We start from the raw sequence: 23,501 nt of genomic DNA, 5'->3' as shown, positions 1-23,501 counted from the left end.
AAAAAGAGGCTACAGGAAGATAATCAGCTTTTCAGCTGTGTCGCGACGCTTCGCAAGAAGGATATAAGCTTTGCGTAATGCTACGGTTCACTCCTAAAAGTATGTAATTGTGGTCTATAATGTCGCCTTTTCTTTGTGCGGCGCCGACTCGGTGATCGAACCGTGAAGTCGAATATGTCGAATCACGATTTTGGCTAAGTTTAACTGATTGATGAACATTGAGACTGTCAATCGTGTGCAGAACAACACGATGCTTCCGAAAGAGGGCATCAAGGCGGGAAGAACAGAATACCATCCATAAATCCTTATCCCAATGGATCTAGTTCACTGGCCCACCACATTCGCCTAGAGTGCGTAGGTATGCAAGAAAAAAAGCCCATTAATTAACAACTGATGAGAGTGGTATCACTTTCTAATTTTCGATCAATTTACCCGGGCGAGCTAATTTTTTTATCGAAAATAAATTACCCCGGAAACAGTTTAAGTTTTTTTGAACGATTGACACTGATCCTATTGAATTTCTCATAGTATTAGAATAGGAGATCCCGACTTCAACTCGGTATTGAAGACAATGTGGAGTGTTCTAAGATCGGTACGATTTCTTTCAAGCGTGACATCAAATCTAAGTGCTTTTGTTTTGTAGGTATGCCAAACTTAAGTCTCCCCTATAGCCTGTTGTACTAACACAAGGGTACACACGTAAGCGACTGCACAAATTGTTTTTTCTTTTTAATTTATTGCAGATAATTGACAAAAAAAATTATTATATTTAGGTGTGGCACCAAATTCAAAGTTGTGTTTATTTAATGAAAAACAAATTATTCGAAAAATTTAGCCTTAAGAATGAACACTTCTATCGTTTATAGAAATGCATGAATAAAAAATATTTTCATAACTCGCTAAAATATTCGGACATAAATTGTTATCGATGATAAAAATATTTTTTATCGACGAATTGATTCAAGCGATTATATTTAGGAAAATATTTTTCGATTTTTTTTTTTTTACGAAACAAACGGAGCCTAAGACCGACAAGTCTAGTGTGCGTACATATACGCATACATAGAAGAATAAAAAAAGAGTACACATGTATCCGTATGACACAAAAGCAAAAAAGATTAATGCGTGCAAAGAGATAAATATCAGAGAATTCATTTACAATTCGGAAAGAAACTCAAACCAACGGTTAAGATGAGAGAGATTTACTCCATTTCATGAAAATTAAGATAACTTATAATATAAGTTTGTGTGAAGTTGATTGTTTGAACTACAATTGAGTGTACGAGGGGCAATTTGAATAATCAAAAGATAGTAGAGACTTGCATTTGACTTTTGGAAAGTAAGATTTACCGAATCGATTAACGATTATCTTGATCCATCTTTTTTTTTTATAATGTCATTCGTTGTTATGTCGTTTAAATCTGTACCATCGATTACATTAAAACCCAAAAGATAAGATTTATCAGATTGATTAACGATTATCTCAACCACCTTTAATTTCATTCGTCTGTTACATCGTTTAAATATGCATCATCGGTTACATTAAAACTCGATAGCCACTTCAACATCAAATAATTACGAAAGTATTTGTGGAAAATTCGTTCTATAGTGGAAAAAGGCATGACCCTACACAGTAAGGATGAACGAAATTGTTATTTGAAATCAAGATAATTGGTAAATGATCAGTGAATCTTTTACCTTCTTTAATTTTCTTCGTACAAATCTTCATCTTTCCTTAGATGGCCATCGAATGAAATCACGATAAAGAATACCAAATATTATTCTAAAATTACCATTTTACCAACCCTCTGGCAGTATAATTACCCTTGCGAGGGGCTCTAACGTGGGAGGGTATTTTTGTAAATAGCCACCCTGTCCCTGTCAAACAAAACCTTCTCGCCGAAGAATTTCTTAGCTAAAACGAAGCTCTACAGCCAGAACGGAGAGACGAGGAAGGGGCGAAAAACACCAGACACCAGACGCCAGACTCGCCAGACTCACCAGACTCAGTGAGCTGGAGACGAGTGGAGCTCGATTCGACAACACCGCCAACTCGGAGTTTTCACCGTCGCGAACGATCGAAACTCTAAATCTCTGATCATCTTGGTTTCTGATCAGTCGTCCCTCGCTTCCTCGTCGACAATCTGTTCGACGAATTTTCCCTGAGAGGCACGCACTGCAGAGGAAGGATCGAGCCCTAAGTACATCAATCGATCGCTCTCTGTTCGCGCGATCATCACTATCCGTTTGATTTCTTTTCGATTCCGCTTCGTTGTTGATCAGCTGATCGGCAAATTTTCCCTGAGAAGCACACGCACTTTGGAGGCAGGTTCGCAACCCTAATCTATCGATCAAGCGCTCTCTGTTTCCGCAATTTTCCTCATCGTCCGTTGTTTTTTCGCTTCGATAGTTCGTCGATGAGCTGATTCTAGGAAGTGTCCAAATCCAAACCCTAGTTCATTTATCAATCGATCGGCGCTCTGTTTCATCTGTTATTCGTCCTCTTTTGTCTGATTTCTCTCCTTTTTCCTCGTCTATCCTCATCGGCGAACGCGCTTTTACCTTAGAAGATAAACATAATCTCTCTCTCTCTCTCTCTCATGGCTATCGTTACGGATACGACTAACGCTAACTCCATAGAAGCTAACAATCACTCTCCTCGCAATTCTGCTGGTGCTGTTAATAGTCCTCGATTAGGCAGACCGATGAGGACGACGGTCTCGCCACCATGGAATGAGATCGTCCGTGGAGAATCGGATATGACCGAGTCTGTTGATTTGTTGAGCAAGCTGGCGATTGCTGTTGCTCCAGAGGTTGTTCCATCTTCTTCTTCGTCGTCTCTGTCTTCGATTGCAGAGGAGGGGAACTCTGAGAACGGCAATGTGGGCAAGAAGACTGCATGGAAGCTGCCGTCAGATAGCCCTGGGCCCACTGCTGCTGAGTTCGGCCCAGTCATGGGGGCTGATTCGTGGCCTGCTTTGTCCGAGTCAACTAGATCATCAACGAAGTCGACCTCGGTGCCTGTGAAAGGTTTATCTGATGGATCATCATCTGTGCCTGTGACAGAGGTATGGTTTTTGCATTTTGGATGTTGTTTTTGTAAGAATGGGCGATTATATATTTTTCTCGTGGTTTGGCTTGGCTTGATTGTGGATTAAGTGTAGAGCGCGGAGGAAAAACAGTTTGGGCTATTTGGTTTTTGCTTATTCGGTCATACGAGATTTTGGAACCTAAGATAAGTGGTTATGCTTTCGGGTTGTTACTTGTTCTGTGTAATGAGACGTGTAAAGATTTTGAAATGACAATAAAGTTACATTTACTAGTGGGTTTTCATAATTGGAGTGCTGGAGCACATCGGAATCAGAGTAATTATCTTTTAGAGGGGAGCTCAATCTTTTTTGGACGTTTGAATAGTAACTAGAAGGCTTTTTAGCTCAGAGAACTATCATCTAAATGCTCTACTACATCTTCAAAAAAGCACCTTCAAAATATGTTGCAATAGCCAGGTCAATTAAGAGTTTTTTTACCCCCATTGAGCAGGTTTAGCTGAAAATACAAACAAAAGCAAGTTCCCCTTCTGTCTTTAGGGCTTTCTCAAGGGGTTTAATTCGGTGCTTCTTAGGATATGGCTCAGTCAGGCTAAAAGAGCATGAGAATTGAGCCTTCTAGTTTATACTTTGTCTCTTTTTTGTTCTCTTACTAGCTAGCTGTCTATGGAAATTATATCTGGTGAAGTGACCTTTGCCTTTAAAATATGTCAAGAACACATATAGCTCCCTCAAGTGGGGTTTCCTTTTAAAATTGAGATGGACTTAAAGCAGGAATATATATATATATATATATATATATATATATATATATATATATATATATATATATATTACGAGCACTTCACACATGATACTCAGGTGAAAGTAGAACTGGAAAGTTCCCTTTCTTTCTTAGAAACAAGATGACTGGCTTTGTTTTGAATAGAAGAGTTGGTGCTTTTCAGTTTCTTGTACTTGAGACAGGGGATGGTGCATTTGTTTGGTGCTTCTATTCGTTGATAATTGGAGACATCAAAATGACTAAATAGTCTGTGAAACCCAAAGACACAGATTTAATTGATTTGGGTGTTTATGATGTACAGAAAATAGACGACTAACTCTGTGTTCTTGCATATGCAATTTTTTTCTTCTTTGCATTCTTTACTCTTTTGTTTGTTTCTGTGATTTTCTGGATGGAACAGCGGAACAAATGGGATTCGTCTTTCTCCCCTATCTTTCGGTTTTTCAGTTTGGCAAATATGTTTTGCTGGGTGTTGCAAATGAAAGAGAATCTTTTGCCTCGAGCTGTGTCATTTCATTCTTCCATTGCATACATAATTCTCTGACCCTTAAAAATTGTTCATGTTGAAGGGAAACGGAAATGCCTCGTCCGTTTTGCAGAAGCAACTCACTGATAATAAGGATGCAAATTTAGCAACAAGCTCCTCCATTCCTGCACGTCCGAGATCAAGGAAGCAAAGTGGATCTACATCTTCTAGTGGCGGAGTCGCTCAGACATCAGCAATTGTAGCCCCTACAGTTGACCTTAGATCAAATAATCCTTCTGCCAGGGATCATAACCACAGGAGTGGACCTGTGTCGCATTCCCAAAATGGCAACGAGCACCCTCAACAGCAGCGCAGTTCCTTCAGGAGTAGAAATGGGGGTAATTATTCACGTGGGGATGGTTCTTACCAGCACAACTACGGGGTTAGGCGTGATCAGGAACGTGGTAATCAAGAACTAAGTGGTCACAGAAATTTCAACAATAACAGAGATTCTCACATGCCTCAGCAAAGAGCTATGCCGAGGTTTGGCAGGCCTGCAGCACCGCCGCCTATCTCACCTGCCACTGCTGCATATATTTCACCTGCTTCAGTTAGGCCTTTTGGTGGCCCTGTAGTTTTTCCTGGTAAGGCAGACGAAGTTAACTGTTGAAACTTATCATCTGAAAGATTTGCTTTGATGTCCTTTATTTTTTTTCAGATACTCCAGTGTATTATGTCCCCATTCCACCCATGGATCTACGGAATGTTCCTTATTATCAGCCAATACAGCCTCATATGGTTTATTATCCACCTCCTAATCAATTCTTGCATGCTCAAATAGTTAAGCAGATAGACTATTATTTCAGGTACTTTTGCCGTTTTTTCTTCCCTTTAAATAAATCACTCTTATTTCTCAAACATGTTGCAAGTTTTCATAACTTGACTGGAATCATCCTCCATATTTGGCTAGTGCAGTAACGAGAATCTTGTGAAGGATATATATTTGCGGCGGCAAATGGATAAAGAGGGCTGGGTTTCTATAGCTGTAATTGCAGGGTTTAAAAAAGTAAGTTTTCCTTGAATATCTCTGCAGTTTGCACTCTTGAACTTAATTTAGTTTTGTCTTGCACAATGCAGGAAAGTTACAAGCTGCATTATACTTTGGTTTTTTACCATTTAGTTCCATCTTGTATCAAGTCATGCTTTGTTGGCTGATTGATTAGAGTATTATTTCACCCAGATTCAAAATGACGTCAATTCTATTACCATTCTTCCAGAAGAAGATTTCGTGGCGTGTTAATTTATACTCTACTTGCAGACAATTGTACTCTATTCAGTCTTTTCTTCTTTTGTTGTATTACTTCTTAAATTTTGAATGCGGGAACCTTTAGCATCTGACTATTGATGCTATCTTGGCCTCAAAAGTGTTGGGTCCTTGGTCCCGTGCTTATAATTTAGCTAATTGGTTTCTTGTTGTCTTTTTGGTGAGGCCCATTGTAGCATTTATGTCTGGCTACCATTAATTGATTGTGTTATAGGAATGCTTTCAAGTTTTGCGATTGATATAGTTCTTATTTGGCTTTGAGATTGATAGTCCTTTTTGTCTTGAGCTAATTATAGACAGGTGTCTTAAACGATCGGGGGTCTCCTGTGACTTTTGCTATGCACTTGGATGGTATTATTTTGAATGAAGTTGGTGTACTTGCAAAAATGAAGATATATTTTTTTATACTGTACCACTTATAAAGACCATGCACTTCGAGGTCTGGAAGTCAACCATTCAACATTGCTTTTGATGAGTTATATGTTTTCGGCCTAAGTGAACGTGGTTGCAATTGCAAATGCACTGGAGATGGAAGTCCTCTTTCATTTCTGGACGGGTTTTCTGTTATGGCAAAGATTGGCTCCTCCAATCTTTCGACTTCCACACATGTAGTTTTGAAGATGGTGAGAATTTGCAAGTAATATTGTTTTTCCCCAAATCTTGCTTTTTGCATATCACATTAAGTGGGTATGGCTCTATGGAATGGGTTGGACCATCTTTGAGTTTTTTTTTTTTTTTAATGTTCAAAGAATTTAAGAAGAGAACAAAAAGAACTAGGGAAAAAAGGCTTGAGGCCTTGTGAATGAGTGTTGCAGGCCTTCTGACAGCAATGATGGAGGGAAATTTTGATGGTGGCAGAGTGCTACACTGTCCTTTCTGATGATTGATGGTCACTTCATTGCTCTTTTATTTCAATTATTTTATTGTCTGAGTTTTTATATATTTCACTACCTGCTGACATAAGCGTGCGACTGAACTCTGTGTTATATTGGCAAGTGGCAAGAGCACGTTAGCACCAAGCTTAAAAGTGTTCAGGTTTTGGTCAAACTGCATCAATTGCAAAGATACAGAGGTTTTCGTGCATTTGGTGTCGAATGAAAGTTCACTAATCTGATTGCAAAGTGCACCATAGTTCAGTGACCACCAGTGAAATTTTCCATCTTAAGTTTATTTCTGATGAAAGTGCTCTGGTAGTCCTTAAAGTTTCAAATTGCTTTGTCATTATTCGCTCCCATAATTCCAATACATCAATCAACATATCTTGTTTTGATGTCATGGTAGATGAGTAAAGCAATGATTAGAAATATCATGGCTGTATCCTTTTTCTTGGTGACCATGTTGCTATGCCTCGATCTGTTTAATTTCAAATGGAAAACTTGCACCAGGTAACTAGAATTTGACTCTGCTGTCAACTTATGACTTACTGGCTGCACACTTGGATATATTCACAATGGATTATAGGTGATTACAGTGTTGTTAAATCGAGGTCCCAATCCTAAATCATAAATCTCATTTTTTGAAAAGGTTTGGTAAAAAGGAATGCCATTTGCTTGCTAGAACATAGCCATTAGTTGCAAGAGCACATAAAAAAGCATGATATGGTAAATATTGGGGAGAAAATTTAGCTCTTTCGTTTTGGGACCTCGTTGACATAGTATAAACTTCAATTCGCATTTCTTGGGGAACTCTATGCAAACAGGAAGTCAGAGACTCATAACTGATACTACTCTGTTTGTTCCATACCCAAGTCAACTTGTAATGTCAAAAGAAATCGCTTTTTTAACTAGGATATTGGAGAGGCCTCCACAAAATTGAATCATAAGATCGAATTATTAAATGGTAAGCTTTTACAGAGCTTTTAAAATAGCGCAAAGGACATAATGTGTTTGATGCATACTATAACAAATGATAGTAACAAGCAAATTGATCTAGTACATTAGACTGACCGCACGAAATAGAGAAATATGGTTACAATTAGGATTATCTAGGAGAAAATTCGCGTACTACAAAAAACTTCGAAGCTTTATTATTTTGTGTTGCTGAATGGTCAAAGGTGATGGGGTGGTGATGAAGCTTTTGTGATGGTTGCTTGGTGATGAAGGGGATTTTTATGGCTGCTTCGTTGAATCAAGAGAGAGCTTGCTGTATTGTTCTGAATTGGGCATGAGGGAATTATTTTTCTTTATTTTATTTAGTTATTTTCTTTTCTTTTATGATTTGTGCTGATGAAACGAAACATTTCACTGAAACGTCGATATGTCCTGCATTGTTTTATTTGCTGTTGGGCCAAAAAGAAGCCCACATTTCCCAAGAAAGTGAGCTTGTGCTAATAAGCTCAAGGATTCTCACCTAGTTGACTCGCAATTTTGGCGATTTTGCCGAGTCAACTCATGGTTTTACTCCGACTTCACTCAGTACCAGATTTTGCGGCGAGTTAGCTCTATTTCCATTATTTGGCTCGTTACTGATCTGCAAGCTAAATCGCGCTATTTTAACTATATTTGCATTGCTTTCTACTGAAGCATGCAAAAGTGACGAGACTATTCTTACACACATGAGCTGTGAGTTTGTCTATGCTTATGGTTTATACAAGCTAAAGAGGTAGGTCAGAGGTGTCAGAATAGAGGAGGTTCAGATGACTGTCAAGCCCAAGTCAGAGGTGTTGAGAAGTTGAGCCTTCTCAAGAGTCCTCTGAGGCTCGACGGCTGGAGTTGGAGGCTATGACTGCTGGTCGAATCTTTGAAATGAATCATTTGATTTGGACCATGAATTCGAGTATTTCTACAACTCGGCTGGTTCACATAGTTATCTGCTATTATATAAATTTTGACCAAAAGGTGCCATTCCCTTTTCCCCAAAAGCCTTTTTCTGAGGGAAGATGCAGACTCTGCCTTTTACTGTGTGTGTTGGCTGGTTGACTGAACAAGGTTAATCAAAAGATTTTCCTACTCCATTTGTTGCTTTTATTTTTGTTTTGATAGCTTTGCATGATCCTTCTTTGAGATCTCCTGTACTGGTGGTTGATGATTTCACCTATAATGATTTGCTCCTGTTGGCATCTTTTGGTATTTAGTGACACCCCATGCTTTGATACGTATTGCACTATCTTTTTGAGACGAGAAAAACTAGTTAATTAGGAAATTATGCTACTATTTATCCTGGTCCTCCTTTGTTAGTTTAGGTCTTCCACACAGACACAGGATTTTTGCCAGGTTTACATGTACCATGCAAGGCAAAGATACTGTAGCTTATGTGGATGCCAGTCATTCTTGTTATTCATATATATATATATATATATTTTTTTTTTTAACTTCGTGTTCACTGCAAATGTTGCTTTGGATCCAGGTCATGGAGTTGACTACTGATGTACAGCTCATATTGGATGCTGTGCGAACTTCAGCTTTTGTGGAAGTGCAGGTATCTTTTTCGAGCAGTTCAGTAGGATTCACTCCACTTGTCTGTTAGTGTGGTGCTACAGAATTTTCTGTATAATTGCTTAACCAGATTTGATTCTCTTTTTCTCGGACTTATTGTCATTTTTATGCCTTATGTTATGAGCCACAGGGTGAGAAAGTCAGGAAGCGCACTGATTGGCCGAAATGGGTCTTGTCAACTTCTGCTCATTCTTCAGGCGTCGCAAGCCCTCGGTTCCCCGATTCTCTAAGTCATGACACTCTTGCATCTGGAATTGAATCGGTCTCTCTCAATGTCAGGGATACGAGATTTGACAATGTGGTCGGTCATGCCGATGCCCATGCGGCTATGTCTAGGAGGTTAGAGGAGCTCAATCGTATTGGTGAAAAAGGCCAGACTAGCACTGCAGCTACAGGAACAAGCACTTGAAGTACATGCTTTCGCATGTTTTACCAAGAAGGGATCATGGAGGATTTGTTATGACTGATATTATGCTTGCTTAGTAGTCTTACAGTGGCCTACAAATCCAGAGTAAAGGAAAGAAAAGGAGCAGAAGATACAATACTGTGAAAGGGTAGAAGAGCGTGCGGTTGAAGTCCTTGAGTTGAGCTGATTGCATGAGTATAATGGTTTATTCATGTGGTTTTGTGGAGATTTTCCGTAGATATTTATGGTCTAAATGCTGATGACATGATGAGGGGATTTTTGTCGCGTGTCCCTTTACTGCCCCTTAGTTCCTTTTTTCATTCTTTGGGGTCAGATTACATTTTCTTTCCGTGTGAAGAATGTTTCCGATGGCGGGAAGTTACCGATGGTGGACATCATATTGCTTGCGGCGACAATGGAGGGGGTTGGTGTACCGGTTGCGGAAGGTGTGCCGAAAGTCTTGGGTCCTTACTCATGTGCGACTTTCGAAGTTAGTGCTCATCTCATTTGTTAAATACGAAAATGTTTTTTTAACTGCACTTTCTTCCGGACCTCGAAGAATTTTTTGGTGTGTGGATTATATTCCTGAAACTTACTGATCTGATGCTTTCGGTGGTGTGTGGATCAGAGATCGGAAACTGTAGAAACGATTCTTTTTTCCTGGAACCAGTTGTGAATGTTATATTTGTACTCTTTTACATTGAGGAAGCAACTGACGGGGACCTTTCTTTTCATTACCAAAGAAGAAGAGAGACATGGACGTTTTTTCCCTTAGTATTTGCACATGTATTCACGTACGAAGCTCTACTCGGCCTTTTCTGTTCTCGTGAACTTCCGAGTAGGGCGGCAGGCAGTGTTTCCCATAGTGTCAAGAAAATGGTGGGGGAGATGTATTATTGTGAACTCTTTCTTGTCCCTGCTTGGAGGAAACTCCGTTTTCGAAATGCCAGTGGTAGGTAGGCGGGGGTGGTGAGACCCCGGAATTTGCCGATGCATTGGGAAGTTACCCAAGCTAGCCTGCAGTGTCGAGTTCACAGGATTCCTGATTCTTGAATTGCATTCCCGTGTGTAGGATTCGACCGCTTAATTGTCAAATAAAAAGATGTGAAAAATCGTGAATGGATGGATTGGATTGCAAATCAGTTGGCTCTCTGGTTGCGCGAACTATGTTAGAGTTGGAGGTGAATCTGGCATCGGAATGGTGAACCTGTTCGGGAGTTGTTCCGTTTAGACTGGATGGTTTCCTTGTTTGGTTGATAACACTTCTTCAAATAGGAGATGCTCTAGGGCTGGGGAAGCTTTTTGAGTAGGTGCACTAAGGGTGTGTTTGGTTTGGTTTTCGAGATGAGCTCTAGGCCTTCAAAGTCCCTCGGAAATTTTTTTTGAGCATTTGGCAAACTGTTTTGGGACCTCCTTGGTCAAAAACTGGCCTTGGCAAAACAGAAAGCTCAAGGCAGGCCTCTTTTTATTTTTTATTTTTATATGTATATTTTTTTTAAATAAAACTAATTGCAAACATTTTACTATTTTTTTTTTTTTTGTCTACGTTTAGGTAGATGAGACGAGTTTTCTTTAAGTTAGAATCAGCCTCGGGAGAAAGCATACAGTGAATGTGCCATCATACAATAAGTAACACTGTAAAGAATGAGAAAAGTTTTTGTTGAATTGCTTTATTTAGTGACCATTTAATCTAAATCTCAGATTTTATCATTTTCCATAGAATTTCTCCTTTTTCTTTCCCTCCGTCAGCTTTGCTCTTTCAATATCTACGAATATGCTGGGCCTAAAGTAATTAACCAAGTACGAACATGCCACTTCTGAGCATTTTATAGCTAATTATTCTCTTTATCTTCAGTAGTTTGAGCCTATCTACCAAGTAAACAAAGATGCTTGGTTCTTTCCCATGTCTAAAGGAGAATGGTTTTCTTGTTTTTTTCCCCAAAAAAATATGAAAATTTGATGAAAGGAGAAATAAATGAAAAACACCTAGAAAATAATTGAGAAAAATGACATCGAACATGCCAAATTCAAGGAAACGCAGAAAGAAGATATTATATCTTGCAAAGCTTGATCCTAAAACCGAATAAGACAGGCATGCAACCATCGAGATTAATCTGTCAAAAATTGAGACTCGATAAAAATCAGGGAAAATCGCAATTCAAAAGGAAAGAAAGGTAAAGAAGAAGAAGAAGAAGCATAAGCATATCTTAACACATTTATTTAAAAAGCTCATGATCTTATTTTCGAATAAATAAAAATTCACGAACAATCTTGAATTGACTTAGTTCCCTACGAAAGAACAAGGATTACTTGATATTTTGTGATGGTCAGTTGGACTCTTTTATTTATTTATTTATTTATTTATTTGGTCAGATATAGGTTGAATTGCCGTGCGGCATTATGACATCAACTAAATACATCTCTGCTAGAAGCAATTTGAGAAATCAAGCAAAGCTAAAATAGAAATTATCCTTAGATGATCGCTCTATAGACGAAAAGATCGTGGACTATCAATTTGTGGCTGATTGGCACATGGTATAGAAGCGACAATCTTACACGACGTGGTTATCTCTTTTATTTTTTCAGTTTATCTTTTTGAAGAAAACTATTTTTATATTTAAATATATTATTGCAGACCACGTTAGCATGAGTCCGTTGTCGTCCAGCGGTTAGGATATCTGGCTTTCACCCAGGAGACCCGGGTTCGATTCCCGGCAACGGAATTTTTTTTTTTTTTTTTGGGTTTTACCTTTCCACTTTCATCTGAACAAAAGAGACTCCCTCTCTTCCACCAAATTCCCGTTTGAACTCTCTCTCTCTCTCATGCGCTTCAGTTTCCTCTTTCTCTGTTTGGACAATTTCTTATGAGTACTCAATATTCGAAGAAGTCCAAAATTATTGAATATATCATCTCAAGTTACTTGAAAAGGCGTCTTCAGAAAATATTTTCTCAAGTAATTTGGAAAGACTTACTTAGAAACCAATGTAACGACAGAACCGATGAACAACTCAATCAACTGCTTAAATCTGTAATACTCAGTAACTCGAGGGTCAAATTGAATTCTTTCTTCAGACTTCTTTAGAATCCCCAACCGATGAACAACTCAATCAATTCTTACATCTGTAATAGTCAGTAACTCGCATGAAATCGATGTGAAAAAGAAAATGTCTGGCGATAATCTTGCAGACAGCAGTCAATGTCCCACCCCTGGCAATATGGACATGAATTCTGCAGCTTGATGCCAATCCCTGAACCACCATGGACGGTATTATGGTATTTGTTTGACCATATTCCATCCGGCGGGTCATTCAACACATGCGCAAACACGGTCAATAAACCGATTCAAGGTTCAAATGCACACATTATCATAATCAAATCAATAGGGCCATCAGACTGGATAATCTTAGTGGACATTGAAAGCAAACTGGAGTCCGAGACAGGCTCCCAACAACCAATAATTCCCGCCATAAAGAACCACTATCTACATTCAGGAGCGAAGCAAGTCACATACTGGATGTTCCAACGACTATAAAAGACTGACAGGGCAAAATGAACAGAAATCATCTCCATTGGCTCAAGAGGACACTTAAAAGAGATAAATCATTCAAACGCCCACTGGTTCTCCCGCCGCACCTCCTCCTCCTCCTCTGGTGTGAAGTCATTCTTGATGTTGAAGGTCTTGCGTATCTCCTCAGGGGTCTTGCCTTTGATCATGTCAGCCACTGTCTGGCACGTGAGGTCCAACAAGCTCTTGATGTTCAGGTAGTTTGCAGCCTGATTAAACACTCATTCTTACATGCATCAGATCAAGTAACAACTAATTGGATCAGCTTATGAGCAAAAAAGCCGGCGATGTGCCACCCACTCTGTTAGACAGACAAGCACTAGTTCTCTATTAGCTATGCTAAATGTGAAATTTAGCCATTCATTCCTCACTGGAAAAAGATTGCCTTTGATCATGTCAGCCACTGTCTGGCACGTCAGGTCCAACAAGCTCTTGATGTTCAGGTAGTTTGCAGCCTGATTAAACACTCATTCTTACATGCATCAGATCAAGTAACAACTAATTGGATCAGCTTATGAGCAAAAAAGCCGGCGATGTGCCACCCACTCTGTTAGACAGACAAGCACTAGTTCTCTATTAGCTATGCTAAATGTGAAATTTAGCCATTCATTCCTCACTGGAAAAAGATTGCCTTTGATCATGTCAGCCACTGTCTGGCACGTGAGGTCCAACAAGCTCTTGATGTTCAGGTAGTTTGCAGCCTGATTAAACACTCATTCTTACATGCATCAGATCAAGTAACAACTAATTGGATCAGCTTATGAGCAAAAAAGCCGGCGATGTGCCACCCACTCTGTTAGACAGACAAGCACTAGTTCTCTATTAGCTATGCTAAATGTGAAATTTAACCATTCATTCCTCACTGGAAAAAGATTGAACACGGTTTCCTTTTCCCAATTGTTTGCATGATTTATGACTCAATAACATAGTTCTAGTGGATGTAGGAACATCAAACCATATGATAACTAATCACACAAAAAGTTCCATACTCCTGCCTCAAAGGCTAACACGACAACAACAAAAAAATTAGCAACACTTAGCACAAGGTGCAGGTAAGGCATGGTCAACTACATCACCAATATCTGAAGCTAAATTTATGAGAGAAAAAAAATTAACAAATCTACACCGAGAGAGGCACTTCATATCAATGTTGCCACTTGAAGTCTCAGCATGTCATTTAAAGGAGCATACACATGACTCATAATCTGAACATGCTCCTAGAAGCTTATTCATTGAAAAGTAAATTATATTGTCGGTTAGAAGGTAGAAGTGTTTCCATAAAGGAAAAAAAGAGGATATGTGGAAGTGCTTCTCACAGTAAGTTTCCAACCCACTTGAATAAAGCAATTAAACAACTTCCTTTATATATCACATGAGCCATAAGAGAGATTAACAAAATAAGCAATTAAAGAAACATGGATTTAATTAATCTACATTGCATGCCAAAAGAGCCATTAATCCACGCATGGATTTATACGATGGGATGTATATTTATTTTTTGAGGGGGGAGAACAGGGAATTGCCCCTGCTACTTGAAGCCATTAATCAACATTAGTTCTTTGTATCTTCAAAATTAGCAATATAAAATGCAAAATTCGATATACAAACAAAATTTGCGCAGCTACTCTCACTTTTTAGACAATCAACTCTTCTACCCAAAACGCAAAAGGGTTTCCTATTGTACATAGACCGGTCCGTATACAGATGCTACCATGGATGCACATATCGTGATGCCTATGAATTGAAAAGAAAGTATCCAATTCCAGTCCTTGTGTACCGTTCAATCCCTTTAGCATGACGTTCTGTAGCTAACTAATCTTATTTGCCAGGCACAAAAGGGGAAAAAAAAGGAAAAACAAAAGAGAACAAGAACACATGATATAAATATCTATCAACAAATCAAACTTCACACACACACAGGCCGCACACCGAGCAAGATCAAACTGGAATTCCGTCCCCAGTCCTCTTCAGCCACCCACATTCAACAAATTTAACCGAGATCCCCCAATCCCTCATCAAGACCTGTCAATAACTACCCAATCTTATAAAAGAAAACCCTAATCTCCGATCAAACAGAACAAGCGAAAACCCTAATCTCCGATTTCCAAAACCTAGCCTCAACCAAATCCCCATCAAAATAGCCTACAAAACCTAATTCGAAACCAACACAACAATCTCCTGCCAACAGAGGCCCGAATAAAATAAAATAAAATAACCAAAACCAAAACGAGAAGGAAAGAGAAGAATCACCGACCAGGATGAGATCAAACAGGGTGGCCTGATCAACCTGATCCACCTTGATGAACGCGGCGTCCCAGGCCTTGAGATCCTCGTCGTTGACGCGATCCTCGGCCTTGGAGGCATCGACGTGCTTCTTGCAGTACTCGATCACCTTGGCCAGGATCTTGCTGGTCACGTTCGGCAGCGGGATCGCGTTGTCGGCGCAGTCGTCCTCGATCATGTGCTTGATCGTCTGCGACTCCACCGCCACCGCCTCCTCCACCTCGAACGACTCCCCGTCGGAGCTCCTCAGCGTTATCTTCCTCGACGACGCCATCGCTTCAGAAGGATCCTTGGAAGCGAAAGATCCTCTCTCTCTCTCTCTGTGAAGAATCTGCGAGACGGATTTCGCTCGTGCCTTGTCGTTTCTCTCTTTGGCCTTTTCGGAGTCAAAACTACGATCAATCGCGTCAGGTCAGAGGGCGAAGTAAAGGAATACGTATATATACAGAGAGCTTACGCGATCACGTGTGGCGCTCAGTAGGCCAACGTTTCGCTCAGGCCAGCGGGACGCCGACACGTGTAGACACGCCAACCGATGCGAAAGGGATACGCGAAATGTCATATCCAGAAATCAAATCGATTCGATTCGGATCTTTTCGAAATTTAGTTTCCGTTTTATTTGCTGTCATGAATCTCGCAATTTAGATTTTTAGATGCGTTTCACCTGTTGATAATCTTTGTGTAATCTTTTGATAGATTTTCCTTACTGCGCAAGTAGAATTTTTTACCCCAAAAAAAAGAAAGTTAATGGCAAGAATTCGATCCACGAAAAAAAAATTAAAATTAAAAAAAGTTGATAGCAAGAATGGTCATCTTGATCCAGAAGAACACAAGAACATAAATTGAAGGATCTCAATCACCCCACTGGGGTCACAAACTTTTGGGTATGAACAGACAGCGAAAACCGAATTAACAACACGGCAGGCCGGCCGGCGCCGGGGACTGTTCTATGATACACCAGCTATCGAGTTTCGAGAGAGATTTTGAAAGGAACTTGCTTTACAAATGTGTACATGTTGCCACCCCGAGAAGTTCCTGGAGGTGACTAGATGCCGCCCTCTATGTCGATGTTTCCCCCCCGAGGCATCCGATCCATGTCCGGCGGACGCCCTTTTGCTCGCGAGCGGCGGCGCTTTTAAGATTCCATGTATTGCGAGGGAGGAGGGCTTGTTCTCATCTTCTCAGGACCTGCGAGTCGGTAACATTAGGCTCACGCCATGTAAAAGCCTCTCCTTTCCAGTTTCAAGAACCCGTCATGATTCGAAATGCAAGTTAAAAAAAAAAAAAAAAACATGCAACAAGAACAGAGCACAAGAACAGGGCATTGCCACATAGAGATGGTTTCAAAGATTACTTCAGTTATCGTCTCGAACACTGCCGCTGCTCGGGCAAGACATGAGAGTTTGCGGACGAGGGAAGTCGAAGAACTTACCGCAGAGACCTCGGACCTCCACTTCTCTCCATTCTTGGACGAGGGCACAGCAGCAGCACATCAAATGGGAGAGGAAATCGTCAAACCAACCTCCCTGCCGAAATTAGACGAAGAAAAATTGAAGAATACAACATGATTGAGTGATTCTCTTTTCCTTTTCTTTCTTGGGATCCATTCTTCCATCACAAAACAAAATAAATCTATGGAAATTAGCATCAATTTCACACTATGAAAACTTTCAACTTTCAACTTAGTAAGCCCGAAATCCTGTAGAATCTGGCTGGAGGTTTTATGGAGCCACACCCACTATCTGGATTCTGCGGGACAGTTTGAAGATTTCGAAAGAAATTGAGATTGTTTCACGGAGACGAACAGGATCAAGTGGCAAGATAATACATTCGGCTTTTGTCATCGCTTGGTTCAGTAAATATGACGCACAATTACCCTTATGTTCAGCATCTTGCGGAGTTTCCTTCGAACGCAGCATGTGTAGCAACAGCACGACAGTATGAGTGAATATGCCAAAAGATCATTGCATGCTTCTCCAGGACCTGGTGAACAAGTGGAAATTTTTTCAATAGCATTCGTGAAATACAAGGAAGCACAGAGTTCTCGAGATTCTGCAGAGTGGACAAAATTATATCTGAAGAGGAAGGCTATGTCATATATCTACATGCTTAACTACAATCATGTGATTCCCCAGATTCACATTCAGACACATAAGCAGCACAGAGCATACCATACACGTTTTGAAAAGATGTACTCCAAACTCAAATTTCAACATCTGAAAGGCATCTTGTTACATGCACTAATTCTACAAGTTTATCTTCAGCAAATTCATCAAGCACATACAAAAAATGAAGAGCATTTGTTATCAGTTCGCTGTTGGTCAAGTTCAGGAAATCGCGATAAAATACCAAACGATTCGTGAGAAATTAGAGAGAAGGTAAAACTGCAATATTATAATTAACTTACCACTGCAGAATAGACAACTCAAAAGAAAAATTATATGTAAACAAATCGAGCTAAAATTGACAACAAAGGATGGGAGCAAGGAAGGATGCTAGCTTCTGAAGCATGAGCATAGGAGATTTTTCCAATGTTCTCGTGGTACAGTTCGGTCCAACATCACTAGAACATTCGATGTTTGCTTTTGCTGAAGTGAAGTTGTTAAAAGAGGCTATAATTGTGAAATGAGAAATATCTTGGTCTATCAAATACTAGGTGATTCCAGCTCATATGAATTAGACCGAGTATCAGGATACTGGAATTTCCATGCAGATTACCAACAAACCTCGACGCTAGTAAGCATTCAGTGTGTCTTTTTGGCGTGAGAGAATATTGAAGCTCTTCTAAAGTGGAAAGGGAATAGGCACTGGAAAATCTGAAACTAAAAGTTGTTCCACTTAGCACATGCCATAGTAAACCTGCAATTTGCAAGTTGGCAGTTTCAATGTAGGAACAAACTTAGCGTTCCTTGGGAGCACTCACCAATAAGGTAGCCATATGAGCCATACTAGGACTAATGGGTGGCAAGCCGACTCAGCTGACGGTCAATGTATATGACTATGAGCAAAAAAAAAAAAAAAAACTAAGCCAGGAGCAAGAGTGCCTCTGGAAATTGCTTCCACTTAAATGAAGTCTCCAAATGCATGGATCTTGTATGTTATTTGCCTTTTCAAGAAGTGAAACACTATATGTATAAATGAATCTCGACAGAATTTTGCACTTCAATTCATACACCTTTTCAAATAAGTCATGTATATGTGCCTCATATGATAGACAATTCCGTGGTAGATGGATCATCCATCATCTCATCAGGGAGTTGTCACTTGGGCCACTTACCAGACTGCTTTCTCCATCTCTCGATTCTCTCTTTTTCCTACGTTTCTTCTCTTTTTTATTTGCTTTGGGGGGGTTGTCTATCAAGTCTAATGCTAAATGACCGCACGACAGTTCACATACAATATGGACATGAAACATACGGTCAGCCATCTAACCGATTTTATAATCCATTACTGCTTATAAAGGAAGATAAATTAGTATATGACATGATATTTGCTTACTCATATGTCTCTTAGTTGCCACAGTAGCAATCTTTGAAAATGTGTCGCAAGGGCAGAAGAATGTTTTAATGCCTGCAAATCCAGATGAGTTGTCAGAATGCAGGGCATATTACACATAATTCAAGAACACATACTGAACAGTAACACAATCAGTATCGATATAGATAGCTAACTATTCCCCCTTAAATAGAAAAGTGTTGTCTGCATGTCTGGATCATACACAGTAAAGGACCACTGTGTGAGGAACAATAGACCACTCCAAGGGAAGGGAACTCGATCGCTTTTCCAAAAACCCCTGCTTAAAACTTCACTAAGGGAAGAAGGGATTGCTATAGTGGATAGAGGGATCGAGCCTCCTATGCCATCATTACCATATAAAAGGTCGCGATGATGGAGCCAATGTCATAAACACAGAACTCATAGGATCTGTGAATAAAGGAACACTGGGCAGAAGGGAATAAAGATTAATGGCTTTGGGGAGGCCAATGACAGGGAGATGTCGAATCATTGGGTTGAACTCACTGAGGTTTACTAATTTCTCACAGGTAAAAGTAGAGATGTCAAAATTTATGGTAGTCTCAAAAGAAATTGCACAGCAGGTCACTAGATTTTGCAGGAGGGAACTTACATAGAAGTGGCTCTGAGCAACAGCCCAGTAAATCAGTGTGCCATTCATAATGCCCATATGAACCTTTAGATGGGATCAGATCATGGTCCAAGGAGACTGATGATGTATTTCTGTCCAGCAAAAGAAGAAACAAATTCTCAAAGATCTTTCCAACTCCTCAAGCTGGACACCGAGCAATAAAATACGTGAAGCCTATTTGTAGGAACACCTCAGGCACTAAGGCACTTCGATGATAAGAACGGTTAAACAAGATAAAACCGGTCATTTATCAGTTTAAGTCAATGAAGTGATATGATGAAGAAGCAAAATTATCCCAACCAATGTCAGTTTGATGTTTGCAAGTGATCAGTCTTAAACTTAACAGACTTTAAGTTCATTAGCCTGACAGGAGTCCATCAAGGAGCCGATTACTGAAGGCAACAGCGGTGATGGTAATACATATAGGAGTTTCACTTCAAAGAAGACTGACCTCGAAGTTTTGCTCGTAGAACTTTTCTTAGGATATGTTTCACCAGCAGAATGTTCTCTATCACTATCAGCATCAGAGGTACTGTTCTCCTTTTTCTTGGATTCTTTGACAGGTGAACCATCATCAAGGAGTGAATTTGAGGCAACAGTTTCTGTGACTTCAAGTAAGCGCTGGATTACTTCACACTGACTCAAATCCAAATTTGCATGTGACCGTTGAAGTTCCAGTTGAAGCTTCTCGTTCTCCTTCTTCAGAGCCTCATTGAAACAAAGGTTTGGATAGGAACAGGACAGAGTTTTCTTCAACATCATGGTTTCATTTCTCGAAGGTTCATGCGTTAAGATTACACTTTGCACCTTCTGATCCTCATCGTCCAATGTGTATTCTCGTTGATCCAGCTCAATAACTTCCAACCTTTCCTGTAAATTAATGACAAAAAGAAGTAAAGCCCTCGATGCTAGTGTTTTTAATTTGCTTCTCAGTATAGTGAGAAAAATCCACCATGTCAAGCAAAACTTTCTTTCCCGAATGTGGACTTGGGGATATAGCAAGATCCTTGGAGGATTTACAGACAAGAGACGTATCAATTTTCGGATGGACCACCTGGAATTTCCTTCCAAATACCACTTCTCCCTCGCAGACTCAAGGGAGATAATGCATGCCAGTGATTGCAAGGCGCAATGGAATATGTCATATTCCTAAACAACCAATTCAAGGATTCAAAATCAACTTCTGTCTATTGCAGGACTTCTCCAACTACAACCACACACAACATTTTGACCAGAAGACCTGTTTCATGTATTTTAATGTCCAAGCAAAATTAAAGTGATATGAACCCTACTCCACAGGACTTGTACCTGGTAAGATAACCAAAGTCAAAACAAAATTTTGTCTGAGATCCATCATCAGTTGGCCAACTTGACCTGACTATAACTTCATTGCAATCAAGTCATCACTCAGAATGCTATTGAGAAAATTCAGTAACCTTGTTAATTGACACATATCATCAGCAATCTATGGACATAACCTTTTGATTAAAGACAGAGAATTTTTTCTAACCAACATATGCGAAGAAGCCAAGAGCAAAGAAAATCCTTACCCGAACTCGAGCATTGTCCACAAGAGTAATGAGGGGAACGAGCTTCAAGTACCGGTCGATCTCGTTCTGAGCCCTCCTGAACTGATACACGATGTTCCACCCCATGGCCAACAGATAGAGGTAACTCCTGTCCTGGCAACTGTTGACCAAGATGTAAGATCTCCGCAGCGCGTCCTCCAGCTGCTCCAGAGGCTCCCTCGTCTCCGGGTACTTCTTGAGCTCGGAGATCTTGAGCTGCTCCAGCAAGTTGCCGATCAGCTTCAGATGCTGAGCAAACTGCCTGCAATTCTTCTTGTGCATCCGCGCGGTGTTGGCGGCCTTCACGATCATCCCGATCAGCCGGACGGCGTCGAGGCCGGTGAGCTGGGCCACATTCGCAAGCTCTCCGAAATGTTCCCAAGAAGCCATGTTGACTACTCAGTACGAAGAATTGACTCAGTTGGACACGACCCAAGAATTCTACAAGCCCACCATAGGATCTCCGATTTGATGTGCTCGTTAAACTCTTCCGCTAAAAGAAGTCGAGAAGGTGCCAATACTTGTGTGGATAGATCGAAATCCACACTCAGAGACAGCAATTCCGATCCCAATTCACCGCATGCAAAGCCGAATCGAAGCTTCAAACCCCCTTCTTTTGCGTCTTTACTGCGAAAAATTTCGAAGTTCTCCGAAGATCATGTCGTTCTGGTCAGCCCAAAGGATTACAGAGTGGGACCAGAAGCCACTCTGCGAGATCTTCAGATAAACGACGTCGCAATGCACGATTTTTTCCTTTTTTCTGGATTCGAATCCGTGGTTGCTCGGGAAGTTCACCTGCAGCGAAATGGAGCGGACTGAGAAAGCTTCGTCCAACGGATTATGATCATGCGTTACGCTCGCTGACCAGCTTTTCCAACGGTGAAAAAGAAAACATATTCAGAAAGCAACGAATTGCTCGGCTCATTCTCGTCGAGGCGAAGCGGCGACATAATTAAAGAGAAACCGACCCGCGAATCATCACGAACAGCGCTTCCTCACTCGCCATCGCCACGACCTCGCTCTTCAGCCCAGAGCTCCCAGGACCTACACAGAGAAGTGGGGACGTGAAAACCCCCCCGCAAGATCGAAACCGGAAGTTCGGTGGCTCCAGCAAAAATGCACGTGAAGCCGTCGCTCATCCAGAACTCCGAGCTAATCGATGCGAAGCACAGCTCTCGCGAAATGCACATGGAAAAATTACCACTCTCTCCCTCTCTCTCGTGCAGAAAAAGCTTCTGGGTCCTAGTAAATTTTTCGTTTTTCCAGTTAAATAATGCTTAGCTTGAGCTTTTCAGGTGAAACAGACCTCCATGCAAGAAAAAGAAAAGGACAGAGAAAAGAAGAGTGCAGAGCAGAGAGCATTGGAGTGCGGGAGCGACAGACATTGCTTTGCGTAAAAGAGACCTTCCTGATCTGCTGACGATTTCTGCTCCTTCTTCTTCTCCTTCTCCTTCTTCTTCTTCTTCACCTGTCAAGGATGTGTGTACGCTTGTGCATTTTTTGGAGGATACGAGCAGAGCAAGAGACAGGGAAGAGCTTGAGGAGGTTGTCCAATCCTTAATGGCTCAGAGCATCGGTGTCCCCTCTCTCTCTCTCTCTCCCTCTGGCTGCAAGCGCAAGTGCACCACCCACTCCGGACAAAGCGAAACCGAAAGACACTGATTCTTCAGTTGCCGCTGGTGGATCCACGATTACCTCTGTGCCCCTGGTAGGTCGCTCTTATTACGGTGAATGCCACCAGTGAAAAAGGTTGGGCAGGACGTAACGAACACGGGCGTTGACTATGACAATAAGGTAGAACGATACAAATGGTCTCCCGATTTTGATCATGTGATTCTCGAATTTTTAATTCATCTAATGTAATCTTTGAAATTAGCTTAACATGAAATGTCATTTTTAAATTTCTAATTTATTCAATATAGTCTTTAAACTTTTTTTATGAATGTTCAATTCGATCTATGACTGTGTGAAAATATTTAATATTATCTCCAAACTTGAATTATCGTAAGCATATCATTAAATATTTTCATACGATCCATAGATTAAACTAAACATAGAGTAATGGTGTTTTTCAAAAATTTTAGAGATCACATAAAATTAAAATTTAAGGATCACGTTTGACGTCGTAAGATTTTCAAATTGGGATTTTGATAACGTGGAAGCGGCCAAGACTTTCACTTCTTGCAAGGGATCCGATCGCGGCGGTAAATGATTAGGTCGAAGTTTTGAGAAAAATCTCTACTTATCACGACGGCTTAGAATCGAGACGTGTTGATCATGAAAATCGACTTCACAATGTTCTACAATCGCCGGCTCCATATGAGTAGAGACTTAGAAGTGACATGGATGCCGAAGGTAGCGTTAGTGCACTTAGTAATCATTTCCTAAAAATCAATGTAACTCCATGCGAGAGGAATCAATTAATTGGTTTATGAGGCTAATTTGATTTTCTATGAGTTAATTGAGTCTCTATGTATAA

The 23,501-nt window shown here is 40.4% G+C and overlaps 3 protein-coding genes, 1 long non-coding RNA gene and 1 other non-coding gene across 12 annotated transcripts; 2 read left to right on the top strand and 3 right to left on the bottom strand.

The window, feature by feature from the left end:
* The first annotated feature begins 1,913 nt into the window (after window positions 1-1,913).
* On the top strand, window positions 1,914-10,203 carry LOC115736435 (la-related protein 1C-like). Its single transcript, XM_030668153.2, has 6 exons — window positions 1,914-3,068; window positions 4,401-4,941; window positions 5,016-5,163; window positions 5,273-5,363; window positions 8,967-9,038; window positions 9,186-10,203. The coding sequence occupies exons 1-6, from the start codon at window positions 2,601-2,603 to the stop codon at window positions 9,462-9,464; spliced, it is 1,599 nt and encodes a 532-aa protein (XP_030524013.1). The 5' UTR covers window positions 1,914-2,600; the 3' UTR covers window positions 9,465-10,203.
* Window positions 7,435-8,008, bottom strand: LOC125312873. Its single transcript, XR_007196935.1, has 2 exons — window positions 7,859-8,008; window positions 7,435-7,823 (listed from the first exon to the last, which is right to left on the bottom strand). It is a non-coding gene; the product is annotated as an uncharacterized LOC125312873 (long non-coding RNA).
* A 1,909-nt stretch (window positions 10,204-12,112) lies between the features above and the next one.
* On the top strand, window positions 12,113-12,184 carry TRNAE-UUC. The gene has a single exon. It is a non-coding gene; the product is annotated as a tRNA-Glu (tRNA).
* Window positions 12,185-12,806: 622 nt separating this feature from the next.
* Window positions 12,807-15,751, bottom strand: LOC115736438 (SKP1-like protein 1A). Of its 3 annotated transcripts, XM_048272662.1 has the most exons (3): window positions 15,626-15,751; window positions 15,282-15,590; window positions 13,486-13,728 (listed from the first exon to the last, which is right to left on the bottom strand). In XM_048272662.1, exons 2-3 carry the CDS (start codon window positions 15,582-15,584, stop codon window positions 13,540-13,542), a joined length of 492 nt encoding a protein of 163 aa, XP_048128619.1. In that variant the 5' UTR covers window positions 15,585-15,590; window positions 15,626-15,751; the 3' UTR covers window positions 13,486-13,539. The 3 variants fall into 3 exon arrangements, with proteins under 3 accessions (XP_048128620.1, XP_048128619.1, XP_048128618.1); XM_048272663.1 differs by lacking the exon at window positions 13,486-13,728 and adding an exon at window positions 12,807-13,236 and having other exon boundaries at window positions 15,282-15,729; XM_048272661.1 differs by having other exon boundaries at window positions 13,497-13,728; window positions 15,282-15,730.
* Window positions 15,752-16,124: 373 nt separating this feature from the next.
* Window positions 16,125-22,642, bottom strand: LOC115736436 (protein MID1-COMPLEMENTING ACTIVITY 1-like). Of its 6 annotated transcripts, none has more exons than XM_048272620.1 (9): window positions 22,427-22,642; window positions 21,991-22,066; window positions 21,005-21,817; window positions 19,906-20,324; window positions 19,437-19,546; window positions 18,809-18,880; window positions 17,181-17,293; window positions 16,752-16,836; window positions 16,125-16,498 (listed from the first exon to the last, which is right to left on the bottom strand). In XM_048272620.1, exons 3-9 carry the CDS (start codon window positions 21,410-21,412, stop codon window positions 16,446-16,448), a joined length of 1,260 nt encoding a protein of 419 aa, XP_048128577.1. In that variant the 5' UTR covers window positions 21,413-21,817; window positions 21,991-22,066; window positions 22,427-22,642; the 3' UTR covers window positions 16,125-16,445. The 6 variants fall into 6 exon arrangements, with proteins under 6 accessions (XP_048128577.1, XP_048128576.1, XP_048128575.1 ...); XM_048272619.1 differs by having other exon boundaries at window positions 16,743-16,836; window positions 22,354-22,641; XM_048272618.1 differs by having other exon boundaries at window positions 16,743-16,836; window positions 22,406-22,641.
* Window positions 22,643-23,501: the final 859 nt, after the last annotated feature.

Source organism: Rhodamnia argentea, chromosome 11, assembly GCF_020921035.1.
Source record: "Rhodamnia argentea isolate NSW1041297 chromosome 11, ASM2092103v1, whole genome shotgun sequence".
NCBI classification, from domain to species: domain Eukaryota; kingdom Viridiplantae; phylum Streptophyta; class Magnoliopsida; order Myrtales; family Myrtaceae; genus Rhodamnia; species Rhodamnia argentea.
Note: the sequence above shows the minus strand (reverse complement) of the source record. Positions and strands in the feature narration are given on the sequence as shown.

Bases quoted from the DNA above. Each gene is read 5' to 3' on its own strand.
- LOC115736436 (XM_048272619.1), bottom strand. From the start codon at position 21,412: ATGGCTTCTTGGGAACATTTCGGAGAGCTTGCGAATGTGGCCCAGCTC. The intron at 20,325-21,004 runs GTAAGGATTTTC...ATTAATTTACAG, and splicing joins TGGACAATGCTCGAGTTCGG to GAAAGGTTGGAAGTTATTGA. The intron at 16,837-17,180 runs GTGCGTCATATT...TAATTTCGGCAG, and splicing joins TGCTGAACATAAGGGTAATT to GGAGGTTGGTTTGACGATTT.
- LOC115736438 (XM_048272662.1), bottom strand. From the start codon at position 15,584: ATGGCGTCGTCGAGGAAGATAACGCTGAGGAGCTCCGACGGGGAGTCG. The intron at 13,729-15,281 runs GTCGGTGATTCT...GTGTTTAATCAG, and splicing joins CCCTGTTTGATCTCATCCTG to GCTGCAAACTACCTGAACAT.
- LOC115736435 (XM_030668153.2), top strand. From the start codon at position 2,601: ATGGCTATCGTTACGGATACGACTAACGCTAACTCCATAGAAGCTAAC. The intron at 3,069-4,400 runs GTATGGTTTTTG...TTCATGTTGAAG, and splicing joins CATCTGTGCCTGTGACAGAG to GGAAACGGAAATGCCTCGTC. The intron at 5,364-8,966 runs GTAAGTTTTCCT...CTTTGGATCCAG, and splicing joins TAATTGCAGGGTTTAAAAAA to GTCATGGAGTTGACTACTGA.